The 21,944-nt window shown below is 33.6% G+C and overlaps 1 protein-coding gene across 8 annotated transcripts in view; it reads left to right on the forward strand.

Moving 5' to 3' along the window:
- PHIP (pleckstrin homology domain interacting protein) overlaps window positions 1-21,944 on the forward strand; it is a 146,893-nt gene that overhangs the window by 51,252 nt on the left and 73,697 nt on the right. For all 8 annotated transcript variants that reach the window (XR_002825583.1, XM_023740404.1, XM_023740405.1 and 5 more), the window contains 4 exons: window positions 9,020-9,148; window positions 10,866-11,091; window positions 15,675-15,812; window positions 16,497-16,680. Coding sequence is in view for 7 of the 8 variants with exons in the window: in XM_023740404.1 (XP_023596172.1) it covers window positions 9,020-9,148; window positions 10,866-11,091; window positions 15,675-15,812; window positions 16,497-16,680 (677 nt within the window). In the remaining variant the exon portion in view is untranslated. The remainder of the gene's footprint in view (window positions 1-9,019; window positions 9,149-10,865; window positions 11,092-15,674; window positions 15,813-16,496; window positions 16,681-21,944) is intronic.

The following is a 21,944-nucleotide window of genomic DNA, read 5'->3' on the forward strand; positions in this document are numbered from 1 at the left end:
TACAGCTATTGTAAGGGCACTTGGGGTTTAAACCCATGTTTTCTGTCAGTTTCTAATATTCTTAATGCTAGATCTCATCATGGTTGGTTTTTTGTTTTTTTTAGCTTTTTATTAATGTCTTTGCACAGCTAATTTCCAACTATACACAGTTAGTGATATGTCCAGGGGAAAAATGTTTTCATAATGGTATGAGCTCTGAGTATATCTTTTGAGACGTTATTCTTTAGCTTGATGATTTTTTTTCTCGTCTCCTAATTTATAAATTATCTAAGTGCCCTACTTCTTTTTACTCTTTGCTCTTTTGTTCATTTCATTGCTTGTTTTATCTATGGGCAGTGAAGATAAAATATCCAGCACTGCTATGTAAGAAAACCAAGAAAAACCATTTGAGGGATGAGTAGAAGCTTGTGTTCTCCCCCACTATCAAAAGTGCTGGGGTTTGGCTACAGTTATAGATATTTAGCTCTGTGTAGCTGATCAATTGTTTTCGAGCTATAAATGCAGCATGAAAGTTGATCAAGTACACATCCAGTCCTTGATGTTTAATTGTACTGGTAATCACAAGTTCAATTCAGTAGATACTGTTTGAGGACCATGTGGAGAGTCTTGTCATAGTGCCTTGGAGGATTGGAGGATGTATAATTCTATTGGAATACTCTATTTTTAGACCAGAAATGGTGAAGTTTTGATGAAGTATTGTTAAGATCAAGTAATATTTTCTGCGAATTATAAATTTAAAGCTTATAACATGAATAGATAAAGTTACCATCACACATAAGGCCAGAAAATAGTGTACCTTAAAAGAACAAACGTTTTATATACAGAGTTTTTTTAAATAGTTTTTTTTATCAAGTATATTTTGGGAATATTACTTTAATATCAATCCTTTGATATTTAACTGAATTTTCTAGTTGAAACTTATAATAGCTTTGCAAAAAATAATGGAGATCATGCAAGAAATAATACATTATTTTAGTTAGCATGTTACTGTACCTTGCTTACCTGTTTGTAGAAATTGAAACACTTTTTTGAAATTTTAAAAATATCCAAACTCACATGTTGTTAAAAAGCCTTTCAGGTGAAAGATTGAATTTTTAAGTGTCCACGTTTGGTATATAGTAATAACATTTTAATAAATTTTAAATAGCTGATTATATTATGAGCAATTAATATTTTAGTATTGCAGTGATTTATAGCATTCAGATAAATATCGTTTTCTTCCTCCTGTATCAAGCCATGACTTCCACTTTTTAAAATATCTTAAATTTTTTTTTAGGACCGCTTGTGAACAGATTAAAAGGTTTGCAGTTGGAGATTGAGATAAAGGGCATTTAGTTCCTTTTTATGCTTAAATATCCTCTAATATACTTCACTTAAAAAAAAGTCTTAGAAATAGATTTCCATCTTGCCTGTGGTATTGTCCAGAGAATGTGGATGAGGTTAGTTTCCTTAATTTTAATGATAGCTTCCCTCCTAGTACAGAAATTCTGAATGATAACATCAGCTGGGGTGTGGGCACTGTGTTTGACAAGTGAGATAATATTTTAAAAGAGGCTAACATAAGTCATGGCATGGAATAGGCAATGCATGTGCCTTGTATTCCCCCCCCCCCCACCGTTATAAATTTTTGAATCTCTAACTAAAATAAAAATAATTTCTAAATAAACATTTAAAAGTATTTGTTGGAAAAATGTAGTACAGAGTGGGAATTGAGCCTTTCTTGTTTTTTATGAATGAAGGAAAGAAGTTAAAGAGAATATTGTAGAGAAAATTATGAACACATAAAACCCAAAACCAAATCTGTTGCCATCGAGTCAATTCCAATTCATAGCGACCCTATAGGACAGAGTAGAACTGCCCCACATGGTTTCTAAGGAGCACCTAGTAGATCTGAACTGCTGACCTTTTGGTTAGCAGCCATAGCTCTTAAAACCACTGCGCCACCAGGGTTTCCATGAACACATAAGATAACTTTATTCTTTTTTAAAATACCTAAATTCCAGGACTTAAGCTCTTCTTATCTATATTCTCCTAAGAACTTTGTCAGTTACTTATTCATGTTTCAGCTGAACCGTCCTTTCATAACTTGAATATTCAGAGCAAAAGTAGAGTACATTTGGCTTTTTTTATTGAAGGCAGGTATAGTATATATTAAGAGTATTACAAACCAGTTGAGTATGTCTTAGCCAACTCACACAGTCGTCTTTAGCAATGGCAGGAGGTATATTTTAATATAGCTTTGTTTTGATGAGTGTTTTTCCAGACTCTAGTTTAAAAATTCTAAACTCCTATTAAATACTTAAAGATAGATAAATTAATCCCTGATATAATTAAAAATATGTACAGACTCTGAACTGAACCTGAAGACCTTTGTAATATTCCCATTTCGTGAAATAGGCAGGCAAGTTTAGAAGTTTAGTATAACCTTAAATATTCCTAAATACAGATTTTTTTAATAATCTTTTTTTCATTAAGTTATTATGGTGCAACTGAGTTTTTTCTATAAGTTTAAATGAATGTTAAATTAATTTGAAAAAATATGAAAAGAAACTTTCAAATTTCTTAGTTCTAGGTCATTTGAATATTAATAAAAGATTTGGAGGGGGATTTGCTGACTCCGTTAGCAGCTTTCCTCATGTCTCTGGTGCTTTTGCTCTGTCTCTCTTGCTTGCTGTCTTTGTTTTCTATCTGTAGCTGTAGTTGTAACTATCTATATCCCCATATTTCTATTTGTTCTGTTATTCAAAGCTGTAGTTTGTTGCCTTTGTCTGCTTTTGATTTTAATTGAATACTACAATGTGTCTCTTGTTAAGAAGGGGTTTTACTGAATTGATTTTTGCTTCACTTTCGTCGTTTTATGGGTAAATTCCAAGTAACAATTTTTATTTATTTAATTAAATTTTACTTATTTTTATAATTGTTCTGCTAACCTTTCTTTTGCTTAAAAGATTTTTAAAAAAATGTTCCAGTGTCCACTAATCCAGAACAATGTATTTCTCCTTGCAACGTTCCAAACAAGCAGAGGCCGCCAATCACCACTCAGAATTTTTGCACATGCATACTTCTTCTGACTTTAACATGTTCTCAGTGTGACCTCTACTTAGTTCTAGATGCTTGTAGCCGCATGTATCTAGGGAATGGAGAAAGAGAAATGGAAAGTAGGTATATCTCATATTGTTATCTCTTGCAAATCAGAATTTCAAGAGTTCATTCTTTCATCTCTCTATCTTATTATGATAATGTTGTTATGTCCACACTGTTAAAAGGGCTTTCTGTCCTTGTCTCAACTTCTGTGAGTAAGGAATTAACCTTTTATCTTCTGTTTATAAACTTAGTTTTTGTTAACACTCTTTCAGGTTTCTGGGGTCCTTTAGATCCTGTCTGTCTCTTTCTCATCTGTATTTGGGTACCAAAGACATATTTTAAAATTTGTTGCCATGAATGTGAATTTTGTCTCTTTGGCTTGTCATACTATATTGTATTTGGTGAATTAGTTTTACATAGAAATTCTTGGACATGTTCCATGCCCACTATTACAGGGGTATTTGAGATTTGATGTTACAAAGTATGCAAAATTATATAGAACGTAACCATGCAGGGTGAAGACGTTTTGGTTAGCAAATATTTGAGTGTTTAATTTGTGCTAAGCATAAAATATGGGAGACCACAAGGAAGAGTAAGATATGATCCTTCTTTGCCTTTACCCATCTTACAATTAAGTTGGGGAGATAAAGGATACCTGAAAAGATAAATGTTAATAAATAGTCTTGAATGGTAACATGACAAATAAGAAAAGACAGTTGCTATAATAGTTCTAAGTATGCAGGGATCACTTCAGGGTGGATAGTCAGAGAAGGTTCATAGAGTAATTTAGGAAGTTTGTCTGGAATAGATATTGAAAATAGTGGGAGATGATTCCAGAAACTTAAGTTGAGGTAGATTGTTAATGGCTTCAAAAGATCTTGTAAGCATAAATAGTAGTGAACATGGTGGTGGTGGGGGGGGGCTAAATTATAGGGATAGTCTAGAAATGAAGAGAAAAATAGTTTTGTTGCCAGTAATAGTATTTCAGGCATGACACTGGATACATGAGAGGAGAACTACTTTACTCAGAGACATCATAATGAAAAATCTACAAGGGTTCAGAGTGTTAAGCCTGGGTGATCTTGATAATAATGCTATTGGAATTACAAAATATATGAGGAATAACTAATTTTTTTTTAGTTCATTTTTATACATGTTTATTGTGAGATAGCATTAGATTCCTTATGTGAAAATGGTCAGCTACCACTTAGAGGTAGAAGACGTAAGAGAAAAAAATGTTGAAATCTTCCATGTAGAATGGTGTTTGCTTCTTCATGGAGATGGAGAGGGCAGTATGGAAAGCTTAGAGCCGAACTTTGGGAAATACTCATATTTAGCAGACTGGAGAAGAGATTGTGATCCCTAGAGAGTATGTTACGGAAATAGTACGCTAATATTATGTCACCGTGACCAAATGAGAATAAATTTCAAAGAGGGCTCCATCAGTTAATGTAGCTGTACTCAAATCAGAATATAGGTTAACAAAATGCTGTTAAATTTGAAGATGAATATTTATTTTGGCTATTTTTTTTCTTTTAAGATGAAAGTCTACATCTTGTGCTTCAAATTTAATATAATAAGTGAATTATTTTTACTTTATATAGTAATTTGGTCTACTGGTTTTGTTTTGTTTTGTTTTTTAATCAAGGCATGTACAGCAGTTTCTTTTATGTATATGTTTTTATTCCAGCACCACTTATTTTAAATAACTATCCTTAATTCATATGTAAATAATGTCACCATAAATTAAGGAATTTTCAACATTAAAAGAAACATACATTCAATATTGATTGTTTTTGAAGTAATTTGATGATATCTGGACTATTAGAATGTAGATAGTTCTCAAGATATTTTAACGTGTATGACAGTGGCCTTCAGAATCTAGTGTACATTCTTAATTAGGTTACTTTTCCCCCATATTAGTAAATTCTTAAGTTTCTTTCTACATAAGGAGGGACTTTTCAAAGAGTAATTCTTAGTATAAATTCACTTTTGTAGCTCTTTTATTATTGGAATAAGAGTCTATTTTATAAAATTATTAGGGTATTTTCAAGGATTCATAGTTTTAATTTTTGGCACATTTTCTAAGAAAGATGCTCCCTTCTAATCGAAAGTATATTTAGAAAATGAATAAGATAGAAAACTACCCCTTTTCACAAAATCAAAATAATTCTTTAGAGGGTAATTCTGCCCAAGACAGCCCATATTTTTAACCTTCCTGATTTGTATTGAGGTCCTGTTAAGAGTACATACCTCTTATATTCAACTACATGATTGAGGATTTAGACCCTGTAGTTTAGTCCACATGCTAGTGCTTTTGCTATACCTCATTCCACATTTGTCCAGTTGTTCCAGCAAGCCTTCTTGAACATCATGTGGTAGGATTTTAGAACTGGATAGGACTGTAGTGATTGTTTAAGTGTATCTCCGTCATTCCACAGATTAGGTGACTTTCCTATTACTGGAAGAGGGGTCTCTTGGGTCTTAGGCTATATTTCGCCATCCATTTCACAAAACTTACTATATTAAAAGTTGTGTATAGTACTCTGACTCAAAAAAATTACTAGTCTCCTTCATTAAGTGCAACCGTTCTGTTATCATCAAAACACATACAATATTTGTATTGATTTAATTTTTTCCAAGTTCAGTATAAATCTCTAAACTCCTAATAAGATTGTATTGTTTGTTTCTTGGTAATATTTCTAGTATTCTTAAGTCAGTATGAGAATTTTCTAATAAGGGACTCTCATTATTTTAACTTGTCTGGTCCTTTCATCTCTTGCTTAGAGAACAAAATTCTTTATCATAATCACTGAATTTATTTTTCTATTTCTTTTCTTTGAACTGCCTCTCCTATTCTTGAAATCCTTAGTAAATACTATCTCATAGATTATCCAGCTATTCCTTATTGTTATTTAATACATGCGAGTCTTACTATGTGGTCTTTATTTACGTATATCTCAAATAATGTATGACAGGCATACTTGCATTTTATTAGAGGAACAATTTATCTAAAATTCATTTATTTTGAAAATTTATCATTATTGATTTCTTTGTTTGTAATTTTACTACAGCGTGTAATAAGTACTAGCATAAGCTGCTATATCCAGTACTACATTTTATGTTGACTTATTCTCTTTTTAAACAGGATATTTAATTTTGTGATAGGCACATAACCTTTAATATGGATAGAGGATAATTTCTTCCTTTTGATCTGTGAAGATCAGCCTTACTGCTTTCTAGTTAAATAACACACATATTCAAATGGTACCTTCATTATTAAATTTTTCTTTTAAGAATTCTCACTCGTAATACTTTGACCCTGGTTTAAAAAGATGAAATCCTTTTCAGAGAGAACTGTTTAACTTTTTTCTTGTTGTTGACATAGTTAATCATAGTTTAAATAGTTTAAATCAGAAGAACAACTAGGACATTTTTAGTTATATAGGGAAAATAAAATATTTCCCTGCTTTGTGTCAACTATTTGGAAAACCTAGGCTTCACTTTATAGGTACTGGTTTTATTATTTCAGGAGTCATTACTAAAGATAAATATGGTATTTTAGTTAATAAGGCTAAAGGCACCTTTTCTGTTTGGTTCATGAGTAAAGCAGATTCTTTTAATGCTTTCTTTAATAAACAGTGACTAATCCAGATAATGCACTTTTCCTTTTTTTCTGAGATGATTGAAATGTACTTTCATTCTCTCCATATAAAAGTGAATTTGGAGTTAAACAGATGCTTTACACCAAGAAAATTGGTACCATCCTGCCATATTCGCAATGGAATGTGTTACAAAGGATACAAAATGATTTTAAATATAATTGCTTTAAAAAATATTTTTTTTGCAGTTTTAGAGCTTTGTAAGTTTCAACTCTCCCATATACTTTTAGAGATCTTCTACTAAATACTAATGTGGGGAAATTAGTAGATAGTATGGGTATAGAGTTGATTAATCCCCCCCGCAAAAAAAAAAGGAAAGAAAGAAATTATAGAGCAGGATTGTCTAAACATCACATGAAGGATACCACGCTGATGAACATCTATCAAATTTCCTTTGGCTTGCTGAGTTACACTTCTTTCACATCTCTTCCTCTGTTCTACTGTGTACTTAGAATTGTAAACTTAGATTTGTAATAGTATTACGGTTCTGGAAGCATTTATTAAAGTAAGTTTATAAAGTAGTTGCTTTTTTGTTTTCTGCCTTTTCTGCTGTGCACTGAGATAAGTAAATCTAACAACACACGGCCAAAGCAATTTCAATTCTTTGATCTTGAGTTTTTAATGTAAAGGTTTACTTAAGGTAAAATGTGTTCATTTGCTGACTTACTTACAACAGTTCGTGTTACTTACTGTTTTTCTATTTGCCTAGAGAACATTGAAATAAGAGACTTGAATCCTGACGTTTCTACTTGTAATCTTTCATGTTTGGCAAATACTAAGTTGTATGGCTACAAATTTCCTTATGTTAATCCGGACAAAAGTCTTGCTCTTTCTCGTTTTTGACAAGAAAGTAGACTTGGAATCAGTTACCTTCCTCTGCTGTCTTATCATCCTCCAGCTTTCTTTACCACCAGGAAATAATCCTGTTTCACTTATATTTTCTTGCCTTTATGGTAAATTTCTGTGTAGTAGACCTTTGATGAGTTCTTTAATTTTCCTTAATATGATGAAATTTTAAGGAAAGCTGTTTCTTTTACATTATTATCACCATCCAAAATGACATTAATAAGCATCAGTGTGCACATTTCTTCTTTTTAATGAGCCAGAGACAAAGCTAGTTTTCTTTTTGAGGCAGCCCCATTTGTATTATTATATTAACTTCTTAAGCAGAGCCCTTAGTTTCAGAGTGATATTTCTCTTTTGGCCAAAATGTAACTCTTCCTTGAGAAATCAGCTTTTCTTCTTCTGTATTTAGGAACTGTGTTTTCATCCCTATGGAGCATTTTTAATATTGAAGAAAGAAAATTACCACTTCTCTCTTTTCAAAGCATTTTTTAAGATATTGCTAATAAAACTCAGTTTGTTCTAGATCAGTGGATACCGGAACAGAGAGGAGGTATTTCTTACCTGATAATGTGTGTGTTCCGATTCTGCTAATCCAGAAATCCAATCCCATTTGTTGAAAATCATCCTTAGTTATTTGTTAGGGAGTCAACTCCCTATTTTAGTTGTTTTCTGAAATTCAGTCCCTAGATGTACTTTAGATAGGGTAGAATTTTTACCTCTTTCAGAATACTGCTAAAGAAGTTTTCAACTGGAACGTAGTCTGAAGAAGCACTGAGAGCAAAAAAATTCAGAGTGGTGATTGGCCACCTCTGTTTGATTGACAGGTTGCAGGGAGAAACCCATTCGTTCTGGATTAATGGAACTGGAAAACAGAAAACAATTATCAGGTAAAAAAAATTACCTTTTTTTTAACCTTTGAAATTCATCATTTAAAAGATGAGTCAGACCACCAGGGAATTTATTACCAAAAAAAATTTTTAGTGTCTTCTGAGCAGTGATCTCTGGCTACTACTTCCAGGAATTACAAAAAAAATCGGTACAGTTGCTAAACATTGTCAGCCTTTGCAGAAAGGGTATTAATTAAATGGAGATAGATGGAATGTAAGGCACCATTACATTTTAAATCTGGGTTAAAGCCGTGAAGCAGAATTCTATGGGTGGGGGAGAGTTGGTGTTGTTATATTTTCTGAATTGTGTCTGGTCTGGTGTATGGATAAGTAGAGTACTTTGTTTTTCAAGGCTATTAATCTGACACTTTTCATGAATATTCACAAATTTTATTACTGTGTTGTACTTGTTATATTTAATCTTCATTTCATTATGATGTACACTTATACATCTTTTATCATATAATTCTAATTAACAATAGTGACCAGTTCTTCACATTCTAAGGGCAATGTTTTGATTGTTGGTTAAATATATTTCAGATTGAAGGCCAAGGACATGGTGCAGTATTTGACTGCAAATGCTCTCCTGATGGTCAGCATTTTGCATGTACAGACTCTCATGGACATCTTTTAATTTTTGGCTTTGGTTCCAGTAGCAAATATGATAAGGTAGAGTATGATGAATATGTATCTTCCCCTTATTTATTTTAAATCCATGGATGTTTACAGATTGAATTTTGGGGGGATGGGTGAGAATCACATTTTTTTGCATTCAGCATAAAGCTTTGAAGAATTAATTTTAAATAGTCTGCCAATTTCTGGTTTTGACAACAGGGTGAAGACAGTTGTTAAATCTCACTTCACTGTTACTGTAGTAAGCATTAAATAATAATCAGATTATTTAAAAATCTAAATAGTATAGAAGAATAACTTTTAACTTAGCCTGCTAGAGCCACCTAGAGTAGAACTCTTAACTTGAGTATGTAAACTGAGGATAAGAGTGGCGAAGTGGTTAAGAGTTACGACTGCTAACCAAAGGTTGGTAATTTGAATCCACCAGCTGCTCCTTGGAAACCCTGTAGGGCAGTTCTGCTCTCTCATATAGGGTTGCTATGAGTCGGAACCAACTGGATAGCAATGGGTTTGTTTTTTTGATAGAAAAGATCGTTGAAATTATGCAAGATGTTTTATTTATATAGATAATATGCATTAATCTGGAGTATGAATCTATAGCTTTCACATGATTTCTGAAAAATGTGTGACCTACTAATGGCAGCTAATTTTTATAAATATTGAAGGCCTTATGTTTAAAATTAGTAAATAAAGACTTACATCACTTACTCGTGTTTCAGTGGTATAAAAGGGTATGATAGTTAAAAATTGAATAATGTGCAGTTTAAGAAATTTCAAGAGTATCAATAAATTTTTGAAGTTACAAGTGTGTCAGGGATAAATTCATATTAATGATTTTGAATTGTCTAAAAAATTTTAGAGAAAATACTTGTTAACTCTTGGAAATCGTGTCATTAATATTTATTAGTATTGCATAAACCATACTTACTGAGTACCTAAGGGTTTTCTTAAGTTCTAAACATTGTTTCCTAAGTTCTATAAGTTATTTTCTTTGAAGAGTTTAATTCAGAGAACAAATTTATTGAATGATTTCTCGTTCAAAATGTTAAAAAACAAATAATTGCCACAGTCAGTAATTAAAAATAACATAAAGCATGGTAGCTCTGTGAAAATAGAAGTACTGCTGAATGATTTGTGCCTAGATTTGATTTTTACCATTTAATTTGAAATTAAATAACCTTTAATACTTGTTTTTTATGTTTACATTCTTTTCCTTGCCCCAGAGAAAATTTAAAGCAGCTACTTTTCTGATCATAAAATTAAAATATTTATTATAGAGAATATAATTAAAATAGAAAATCATTAAAAAGAATATACAAATTCAGTTCTAAACTACATTTTGATCAGATATGTTTGCAATCCATTGAAAACATTTTTAAAAGTCTAAAATTCTTTCACTCGTTTTCTGAACTCATCACAACTGGGAGAAACTAAGAGCACATGCCCTTCAGGTTTTCATTTTGGCTTACATATGCATCATTAGCTCACAGTTTTATAATCTGTGGAGCTAATCTTTCCATAAGTGTTTTCTGGGTATGTAAGCATAAGTTTATATGTATTTGATAACTGTCATGATAGCACATAGAGGTATTAAATATTTTGTACATGGTTTTATGTACAATTAATTCAAGAAGAGAAAATTCTTTTAAATTGTTCCATTAGAAGTGTATAGATCTTTATCTACAGCAGTAAATTTTTATTTGCTCAGTCTTTTATGGTGTGTGTGGTTTTTTTTTCTTTTTTTTTTTAACAGATAGCCGATCAGATGTTTTTTCATAGTGATTACCGGCCCCTTATCCGTGATGCTAACAATTTTGTATTAGATGAACAGACTCAGCAAGCACCTCATCTCATGCCTCCCCCTTTTTTGGTTGATGTTGATGGTAACCCTCATCCATCAAGATATCAGAGATTAGTTCCTGGTCGTGAAAATTGCAGGGAGGAGCAACTCATCCCTCAGATGGGAGTAACTTCCTCAGGTTGGTTCTCATTTTTGTAGATTACTATATTTTCTTTTTCTGCCAAAATCTTTTAAAATTGCTAATTGAATAAAACTTTGGTTTTAATTGTTCTGAACAAACAGAAGCAAAATTGTTGCCCTATCCTTCTTTAAATTTCTTTGAATTATGCTTAAGATTTACATGATAATTAAGGGACATTGGCGATGTAAAGCAATAATTTTAGTCTGTATCCCTTTATAATCTCTGGGGGCTAATAAGGTAGTCCCTTTATTTGGTTTTGAGATAAGTTAGTAATAGTGACTTATTTATTTAGCCAGCAACATTTATTGAGCATTTGCTCTGTTTCTGATGTGTATTAAACATGTGTGATCCTCGCCTTCATGGAGTGGGTTAGAATGATTAATATAGTTAAAAATAAATACATAGAACATTTTACTAGTGAAGACATTGAAATGAGCATGAAACACATGGAAGGATGCTCAGTGTCATTAGCCATCAGAGACATGTAAATCAACACCACAGTGAGATATCATTTCATTCCCACTAGGGTGGAGATTGGAACCCTTGTCCACTGCTGGTTGAAGTGCAAAATTGCACAGCTGTTGTGGAAAACAGTGTGGTGGTTCCTCAGAAAACTAAATGACCTAGCAATTTTACTCCTAGGTATATACTAAAAAGATTTGAAAGCAAAGACTCAGATGCTAGATATATACTGAAAAGATTTGAAAGCAGAGACTCAGAGACTTGTACACCAATGTTCATTGCAGCACTATTCACAATAGCCAAAAGATGGAAACAACCTAACTGCCCATGAATGGATGAATGGATAAGCAAAATGTGGTACATACATAAAATGGAGTACTATTCAGCCAGAAAAAGAAATGAAGTCTTCTTGATACATGTTACAACGTGGATGGAGCTTGAAGACATTATGCTGAGTGAAATAAGTCAGTCAAAAAAAGAAAAATACTGTATAACCTCACTTAAGACAAGAACAGTCAAATGTATAGAGACCAAAGTTTATTAGTGGTTATCAGGGGCAAGGGGAAGGGAAGGGGAAGGGGGAGTTATTGCTTATGTGAAGCACTGAGTTTTGGATTATGGTGGTGGAAAAATCATGTTGATGAAGGGTAGGGTTGCACAGCTGATTACTGTAACGGCTCTCAATACGTTGTACACTTGTAGAAGTTGAATTTGCAAAAGTTGTATGATATATTTACAACATCAACCAAAAAAGGAGCAGCTGCTGAGGCTGCTTATGTATGACCAGAAACTTCATGGTTTGGAAATTTAGGGTCATGGTTTCCTGGGACATCCCAGTTAATTGGCCTAATGCTGTGTTTAGTGTTTCTGTTCTACCTCCTAGTTTGTTGGGTAGTGCCTGGAATCTTAAAAGCTTGCAAGCAGCCATCCAAGGTACAACAGTTGGTCTCTATTCACTTCAAGCAGCGGAAGAAGAGTCTAGAATAGGAGGAAGAAATGGAATGTGTGGCTAATTGTGTCCATGAATGACTGCCTCATGAGATGAGAACTGGATGGTGCCTGGCTACCATTACTGAATGTTTTAATCAAAGATTCTATGGAAGAATCCTGAACAAAAGGGAGAAAATGGTAGAGTAGAATTTCAAATTCTCATGGACTCCGGACTTTCTGGAGCCATGGAGGCTGGATGAACACCCAAAACTGTTGCCCTGAAATAGTCTTTAAATGTTAAACCAAAAATATCCCCTGAAATCATCTTTAAAACCACACCATAGTTTAGCTTACCTAGTAAAGAATGTCTGCCTTGAGAACTGTGATCTTTTGGGAATTATATATATGGGATCAAATTGACAATAGCAGCTCGAAAGAGTAGATAGGAAACTTAGGCAGCAGGGGGTTTATGCTACTGGGAGAGGAACAGTTTAGAAAAGGAGGGTGAGAATGGTTGTAGCAACTTGAAGAATATAGTCAGTGTCACTGGATTGTACATGTAGAAATTGTTGAATTTGTATATAACAAAGATACTTATTTAAAAAAATAAAAAAACAGATTACAGCCAAGAAAACCCTACAGGTCAGTTCTGTTTACTCTGCTACATGGAAACACTATGAGTCAGAATCTATTTGACAACACCCAAAGACAACAGAAGAATCTTCTGAGAAAACATGACCCTGCCTACACCTTGTTTTTGGGCTTTAGCCTCCAGAACTGTGAGAGAATAAATTTCTGTTCTTTCAAGGCAAAAAAATAAAGCTAGAAATTTTGATAAATGTTATTAAAGGGAATAATAATAGAATGTATGAGAGAGAATAGGAATAGATAGCATATACTTACTGAAGACTGTTCTAAGGAAGTAGTCCTTGTTAAAGGTTTATAAACAGCAAGATACGGATGAAAAGTGGCCATTGGTTGGGCAGTAGTTTTAGTGATGTAACAGAGGGGAAAGTCAAATTAGTTGAAGAATTGAATGGGATGGGAGGTGAGGAAATGGAGACATGGTCTCTAGATACCTCCCCACCCCACTTTTGGCAAGAAATGTAGCCTTAAGTTATTAAGTAAAAAATAATGTAGAGGCTTGATAAATATTAAACCAATTACAGAATTTTGAATCTTACTGTATTTTAGAGTAGAAAAATATTTGTGAAAATATTTTAAGTTATTGACTCTGGCTTAATGGACACAACCTCTAAATAGGTAAAAAGGACATGTATAGGATGTAATTTTTTTGATGGTTAACTTTTAAATAATGAATTTAGATGCTGTAAGCAACACACAAAAATCAGTCTCATTTCATTATAATGAACCTGCTCCTTTTATTAAAGGATTGGGCATGAAATAACGATGAAGAGGGACATAATGGATGGAAAGGGCTGCTCTTGGAACTAGACATGCCCACTTAGAATGGAGGGTGAAGAGACAATCAGTAGAGGAATAGTTCCTCAATATTTGCAGTATGTGAATTAAGGTGTCTCAGTGCATAGATACACATGGACTCAAAGAATATAAATAGGTAGTATTCAAGAAGTCTAGGCAAGCATTCCATGTCAGAGAAGTCTCAGAGCAGATTGCAGGATCCGGTTATAAGACTGAAATTAAGAAAAATTTCTTCAGTCTTTTAAGAGAGGAACTGGCAAGAATCATCATGCCCAGATTTCAAAATAGGTATCTAGGGTGGAGTTTCAGACATAGGTAAATAATGAAAGGACTCATCAAAATATCACTGTTCCTTAATTATTATTACTGTTTTTTTGTTTATTTGTTTGTTTTTACACACTTAACAGTTTATAAAGGGTTTTTGTAAGTAATACTTCATTTAATCCTTGTATCTGTGGGATCCCAATCCTAAAAGTTGTGAAGATAAATTTAACAATAGTGTGCCTTGTTCAAGTTAAACTGCGTGGAATCACAGACTGTGATTTCCAGCCTATTGTTTTCTTTCATACTAAGCTGCCCTTGGAGTAGAAAGTGGACTTGGTCTTTGAAAATAAAATAGATAACTAGATATTAATAATGGGTTACAAGAGAACCCACAGCAATAATTGTCTCTGTATTGAGTTACAAAACTTTGTAAGTATTTTAGTCACAGAAGTCAAGTCAAACATTTGGTTCATTATTTTAGACTTAACCAAATGAAAAAATAGAAGGAAATAAAATACTTTTTGAAAAAAGTTAACATCATTACTATGTTTCTATTTGCAAATCTAGATCTGTGATAAAATTTACTTTGAGAAATCCCTAAGAGTATGGTAAAAATAGATGTCCTAATAATAGTTGGCTCAAATGCAGTTTGGTTATATTTACATGTGACAGTACACCTTAAATGTGCTTCTTTGGTTGTAAACTTGAGCTATACTAGATTAATCACCAATATCAAACATTATATGTTTTCCCAGCAGCATACTGGGAAAGAAGCATCAATTGGCATCTTTTTTATCTCTCCCACTTTCTGGCTTTATGACCTTGAACAATTACTTCATCTCAATGAATTTTAGTTTTCTGTTATAAAATGAAATAACATTATAACCTTAACACACATAATTTCCCTTCGCTTGTACGTCTTACATAAGATTCCTTCATTCCAGAATATCCTTGATGTTTTCTATTCCCACTTCAGCCTCACTGCACTGGATCCTCAGTACCTGGCATAGTTCCTAACACATAGTAGGCACTCAAGAATTTGTTGATTAAATGAATCAGTATAAGTTTTTTGAGAGTGTAGGTAATCAGTAATCAGGTTTGTCTTTTTAAAAGAAATGTGACATGAGTTGAAGTCCTACTTTTGCTACTTACTAGCTGCATGACTTTGAGCAATTACTTTGGTTTTCTGATCTGTAAAGTGGAATTAATAATAATGCTTATCTCATAGAGTTATTATAAGGATTATATAAGTATCTGGATCATAGTAAACACTTAATAAAAGTTAGCTATCATCATCGTTCTTTTTAATACATTTAAGATGTTTTGAATGTTTTCTATTTAACCCCATTACTTAAGTTGATCATTTTAGGTCTTTAACCATGCCAATTTCTGTTTAATTCTGAACTCATAAGTGAGGTTGATGAGTAAAATGGTTTGAATAGTGACAAAAGTATTCTTATATTTTATGTGGTATTACATAGGACTGAACCAAGTTCTAAGTCAGCAAGCAAACCAGGAGATGAGCCCGTTGGACAGTATGATTCAGAGACTACAACAAGAGCAAGACCTGAGACGTTCTGGTGAAGCAGGTATCAGTAATACCAGCCGCTTAAACAGAGGTATGCAGTGATTCTATTTTATGTGAAATGTTAAAAAATTTCAGACAGACAAAACCTCCAACAGTAGAGACGTGATTAAAGTAATTATGGTACATCTATAAAATAAAATAGTAGGCTGCCAAAATGGTCACGTTTTTGAAGAGTATTTAATGACTTAGGAAAATGTTCATAAAATTTCTAACTGCAGATGAGTTTTTTAGTATTTATATTCTTCCAAATATCCTACAGTAAGCATGTACAAATTAGAAAAAAAAATACTTTATAATTTATGGAACATATTTAAAACCACATTCTTAAATATCTCCTCGGTCTTATTGTTGTTTATTTAACTTTACTGTTAAAGCAAATTTATGAACCTTAAAGTCACAGTTCACGTCCTTAGTTTGTCTGTTTTTGCTTTTTACGTAGTTTTTCCAAAAAACACTTAGTTTTTATAAAAAAGCAATGTATTTTACATCTTTAGAGTTTAACAGTCTATGGTTAATGTTAATTAACTTATCTAATCAACTGTATAACCATGTTTTGCTTTCATTACACTTTGCCTTTTATGTAACTCCTGATTTGGGAATTTAATTATCGACCACAATATGAAGTTTCATGTGCAATATAGTATTTTTTTTTTTTTTCTGCTCTAAAGTAAATAGAGAAATACCTCTACTAGAACATACTAATTTTTTCACTTAGGCTCCGTAAGTTCTACCTCAGAGGTTCATTCACCACCAAATGTAGGACTGAGGCGTAGTGGACAAATTGAAGGTGTTCGGCAAATGCACAGCAATGCACCAAGAAGTGAAATAGCTACAGAGAGGGATCTCGTAGCTTGGAGTCGAAGGGTGGTAGTACCTGAGCTATCAGCTGGTGTAGCCAGGTAAGGGAAATTGCAAATTTTTATGTACCACAGTTGCTTGTGTTTATTTTGAATTATAGTCTTCAGAATGACTTTTTAGCTCTATAATTTATTTTAAATTTATCTGAAGAGCTAGTATTTAGAAGATATTAATGATTCTGGAGAAAATTAAATTTCCAGATATGGCCTTCTCGAGAATGAGTCATGTAAATATTATGGGATGTGTTAAGGTGAAGGAGAGGAAAATCATAATTTGGATTGACCAGTTGGGAGGTTTTATTGAGTAGAATGTTTAAATTCTAGTTTCTCCTGTTTAACTATATCTTAAAACACATTTCATAATGTTTGTTGTAATTATTTTTTAATGGATCTACTAATCATTTGCACCATATAATTCAGAGGCATAAAGAAAATACACTGTATTAGTAATTGGTAAATATGTTTTCATATACTGTATAAAAATACTGCTTTTTTATTAAGTATGTGTGTGTATATATATAGAGAGAGAGCATATGATTTGATATAGTCCTATTCTCAAGGTCCGTGCTGTAAGAGAACTTTGTATATAGTTTCTTTTCATTCTTCAGTAATGAAATATTCATGAATGTGGTCCAGATGAAGCCAAGTAATACTGACTTCTACACTATAAAAAGTATGAAAGTCAAAATGTGAATTTCAGTTAAGGGTATTTTAGTTCTTAAACACAAAACATAATTATATAATTAAAATATTTCTTAATCTTAATAATGTTCAATCTTACTAATGTTAATAATCACAATAGGATATGATTTTTGATTGGACGATATTTGGAAAATTCACTTGCATTAGGATTTAGTATTAAATCTACACCTACAATTTAAACTTGAACAGTATTGTCGTATGAAAAATATGTCTAGATACCTTTTTTAAAATTTAAATATATATATATATAGTACTTTAGATAAAGGTTTATAGAACAAAAAGTGTCTCACTAAACAGTCAGTAGACATACTATTTTATGACATTGATTAACAACCCCATGACATGTCAACACTCTCCCTTCTCGACCTTGAAGGACCCTTTTTTTTTTTTGGTGAAAATACACATAGCCAAAGTTAGACCATTTTAAGAGTTTCTAAATGTACAATTTAGTGACATTGATTACATTCTTCCAGTTGTGCTGCTATTCTCACTATCCTTTTCCAAATTATTCCATCACCATTATCTTCAACTCACTGCCACCTAGGCTTCCCATCAAACCTTTTGAGTTGCTGTTGTCAATTTGATGTCATATAGATAATTCTTTCTTTTTTTTGTACCTTAGATGATGGTTTACAGAACAAATAGTTTCTCATTAGACAGTTATCACACATATTGCCCTGTGACAAGGGTTAACAACCCCACGACATGTCAACATTGTCCCTTCTCAACCTTGGGTTCCCTATCACCAGCTTTCTTGTCCCCTCCTGCCTGCTTGTCCTTGTCCCTGGACTGCTGTGCTTCATTAGTCCCGTTTTGTTTTATGAGGCTGTTCAGTCCCCAGCTAAATGGTGAACTTTGGGAGTAACTTCACCACTGAGCTAAAAGTGTGTCTGAGGGCCATACTCTCGGGGTTTCTCTAGTCTGGCAGGCCATTAAATCTGGTCTTTTTTTTCCTGAGTTAGAATTTTGTTCTACATCTTTTTCCAGCTCTCTCTAGGACCCTCTATTGTTATCCTGGTCAGAGCAGTCAGTAGTGATAGCCGGGCAGCATCTAGCTGTACTGGACTCAGTATGCTGGAGGCCGTGGTAGCTGTGGTCCATTAGTCCTTTGGACTAATCTTTTCCTTGTATCCTGTTCTCTTCATTATCACTTGCTCTCGTAGGGGTGAGACCAGTAGAGTATCGTTAATGGCTGCTCACAGGCTTTTAAGACCCCACATGGTACTCACCAGGGTAGAGTGTAGAACGTGGTTTTTACGAACTGTATTATGCCAATTGAGCTAGATGTTCCAGAGACCCTGGTTGCCACAGCCCTCCACCCAGGAATTCAGTACCTCAGGAAGTTTGGAAGTGTCTGTGGAGCGTCCATGACCTTTCCTTGTGCAAATTGTGCTGTCTTCTCCGGTATTGTGTACTGTCTTACCTTTCACCAAAGTTACCACTTATCTATTGTCTGTTTAGTTCCCCCCCCCTTCCCATCCATCGTAACCAACAAAGATCATTTCTTTTTGTGTGTAAACTTCTACATGAGGTTTTACTGTAGAGGTCTCATGCAATATTTGTCCTTTTGTGATTGACTTATTTCACTCAGCATAATGTCCTCCAGTTTCATCCATGTTATGAGATGCTTCACGGATTTATCATTGTTCTTTATCGTTGCATAATACTGCACTGAGTATTTGTCTTTTGATGAGCATGTAGGTTGTTTCCATCTTTTTGCTATTGTGAACAGTGCTGCAGTGAACATGGGTGTGCATATGTCTATTTGTGTGACGGCTCTTATTTCTCTAGGATATATTCCTAGGAGTGGGATTGCTGGATAGTATGGTATTTCTAGTTCTAGCTTTCTAAGGACGCGCTGTATCATTTTCCAAAATGGTTGTTATCATTTTGCATTCCTACCAGCAGTGCGTAAGAGTTCTGATCTCCCCGCAGCCCCTCCAACATTTGTTATTTCCAGTGTTTTTAATTAGTGCCAGTAATCCGGGGTGAGATGGTGTCTCATTGTGGTTTTAATTTGCATTTCTCTAATGGCTTGTGATCGCGAGCATTTCCTCATGTGTCTGTTGGCCGCTTGAAGGTCTTTGGTGAAGTGTCTGTTCGTTTGCCCATTTTTTAATAGGATTCTTTGTCTTTTTGTTGTAGAGGTGTTGGATTTTCTTGTAGATTGTGGAGATTAGACCTTTGTCTGACTTGTACTGTCCAAAAATTTTTTCCCAGTCTGTAGGTTCTCTTTTTACTCTTTTCGTGAAATCTTTTGAAGAGCGTAGGTGTTTGATTTTCAGAAGATCCCAGTTATCTAGCTTATCTTCTGGGGTTTGTGTGTTGATGGTTACGGTTCGTATCCTGTTAATGCCGTGTATTAGGGCCTGTAGCGTTGGTTCTATTTTTTCTTCTGTGAACTTTATAATTTTGGGCTATATATTTAGGTCTTTGTTCCATTTTGAAGTAGTTTTTGTACATGGTGTGAAGTATGGGTCCTGTTTGATTTTTTTGCAGATGGATACCCAGTTTTGCCAGCACCATTCGTTAAAAAGACTTGTCTTTTCCCCATTTGATGGACTTTGGGCCCTTGTCAAAGATCAGGAGTCCGTAGATGGATGGATTTACATCTGGGTTCTCAATTCTGTTCCATTGGTCAATGTATCTGTCGTTGTACCAGTACCAGGCTGTTTTGACTACCGTAGTTGTATAGTAGGTTCTGAAGTCAGGTAGTGCGAATCCTCCTACTTTATTCTTCTTTTTCAGTAGAGCTTTACTTATCCGGGGCTTCTTCCTTTTCCATATAAAGTTAGTGATTAGTTTTTCCATCTCTTTGAAGAATGTTGTTGGTATTTGGATCGGGATTGCATTGTATTTGTAAATTGCTTTGGGTAGAATTGTCATTTTCACTGTGTTGAGTCTACCTATCCATGAGCATGGAATGTTTTTCCATTTATGTAGATCTCTTTGGGTTTCTTGCAGTAGTGTTTTGTAGTTTTCTTTGTAGAGGTCTTTTACATCCCCGGTTAGATTTATTCTGAAGTATTTTATTTTTTTAGGGGCTGTTGTAAATGGTGCTTTCCTTATTTCCTTTTCATTGTTCTCTCTATTGGTGTATAGGAATCAAACCAATTTTTGTATGTTTATCTTGTATCCTGCTACTCTGCTGAATCTTTCTATTAGTTCCAGTAGTTTTCTCATGGAATATTTAGGGTTTTCTATGTATAGTATCATATCATCTCCAAACAGGGACAGTTTAACTTCTTCATTACCTATTTGGGTGCCCTTTATTTCTTTTTCTTGCCTTATTGCTTTAGCTAGGACTTCCAGCCAGTGTTACATAGGAGTGGAGATAGAGGGCATCCTTGTCTTGTTCCTGTTCTCAAGGGGAATGTTTTCAACCTCTCTTCATTAAGAATGATGTTGGCTGTTGGTTTTGCATAGATGCCTTTTATTATATTGAGAAGTTCCCCTTTCTGTACCTATTTTATTGAGAGTTTTTATCAGGAATGGGTGTTGGACTTTGCACAGACTGAGATGATCGTGTGATTCTTTTCTTTCCCTTTATTTATGTGGTGGGTTATGTTGATTGATTTTCTGATGTTGAACCATCCTTGTATACCTGGTATGAATCTTACTTGGTCATGGTGTATTATTTTTTTGATATGATGCTAAATTCTGTTGGCTAGAATTTTGTTGAGAATTTTTGAGCCTATATTCATGAGAGATATTGGTCTTTAATTTTCTTTTTTCTGGCATCTTTGCCTGCTTTTGGTATCAGGGTTATGCTGGCTTCATAAAATAAATTCGGAAGTATCACTTCCTTTTCTGTGTTCTGAAATAGTTTGAGTAATACTGATATAAGCTCTTCTCTGAATGTTTGGTAGAATTCTCCAGTGAAGTCATCTGGGCCAAGGCTTCTTTTTTTTCGGAGTAGTTTTTGTTACCTTTTCAATTTCTTCTCTTGTTATGGGTCTGTTCAGATTTTCAGCATCACTTTGTGTTAGTTTGGGTAGGTAGTGTATTTCTAGAAATTTATCCACTTTCTCTAGGTTTCCAAATTTGTTGGAGTATAGTTTCTCATAATACTCTCTTATAATCCTTTTTATTTCAGTTAGGTCTGTTGTAATTTCCCCCATTTCATTTCTTATTTGGGTTATTTGTGTCCTCTCCTGTTTTTCTTTCGTCAGTCTGGCCAGTGGTTTATTGATTTTGTTGATACTTTCAAAGAACCAACTTTTGGTTTTGCTGATTCTTTCTCTTGTTTTTCTGTTCTCTATTTCATTTATTTCTGCTCTGATATTTATTATTTCCTTTCTTCTAGTGGCTGTGGGCTTTTTTTTTTGCTGTTCTCTTTCTTTTGTTCAAGTTGTATAGTTAATGTTTTGATTTTACCCCTTTCTTTTATGATGTGTGCCTGTATTGCTGTAAATTCTCCTCTGAGGACTGCCTTTGCTGTGTCCCAAAGGTTTTGGTATAATGTGTTTTCATTCTCATTTGATTCTAGAAATTTTTCAATTCCATCTCTGATTTCTTCTATTACCCAGTGATGTGTAAGCAAGGTGTTATTCAGTTTCCATGTAGTTGATTTTTTTCCTTGTTCTTCCTGTTGTTAATTTCTA

The sequence above is a fragment of the Trichechus manatus genome, unplaced genomic scaffold (assembly GCF_000243295.1).
Source record: "Trichechus manatus latirostris isolate Lorelei unplaced genomic scaffold, TriManLat1.0 scaffold00154, whole genome shotgun sequence".
Taxonomy (NCBI): domain Eukaryota; kingdom Metazoa; phylum Chordata; class Mammalia; order Sirenia; family Trichechidae; genus Trichechus; species Trichechus manatus.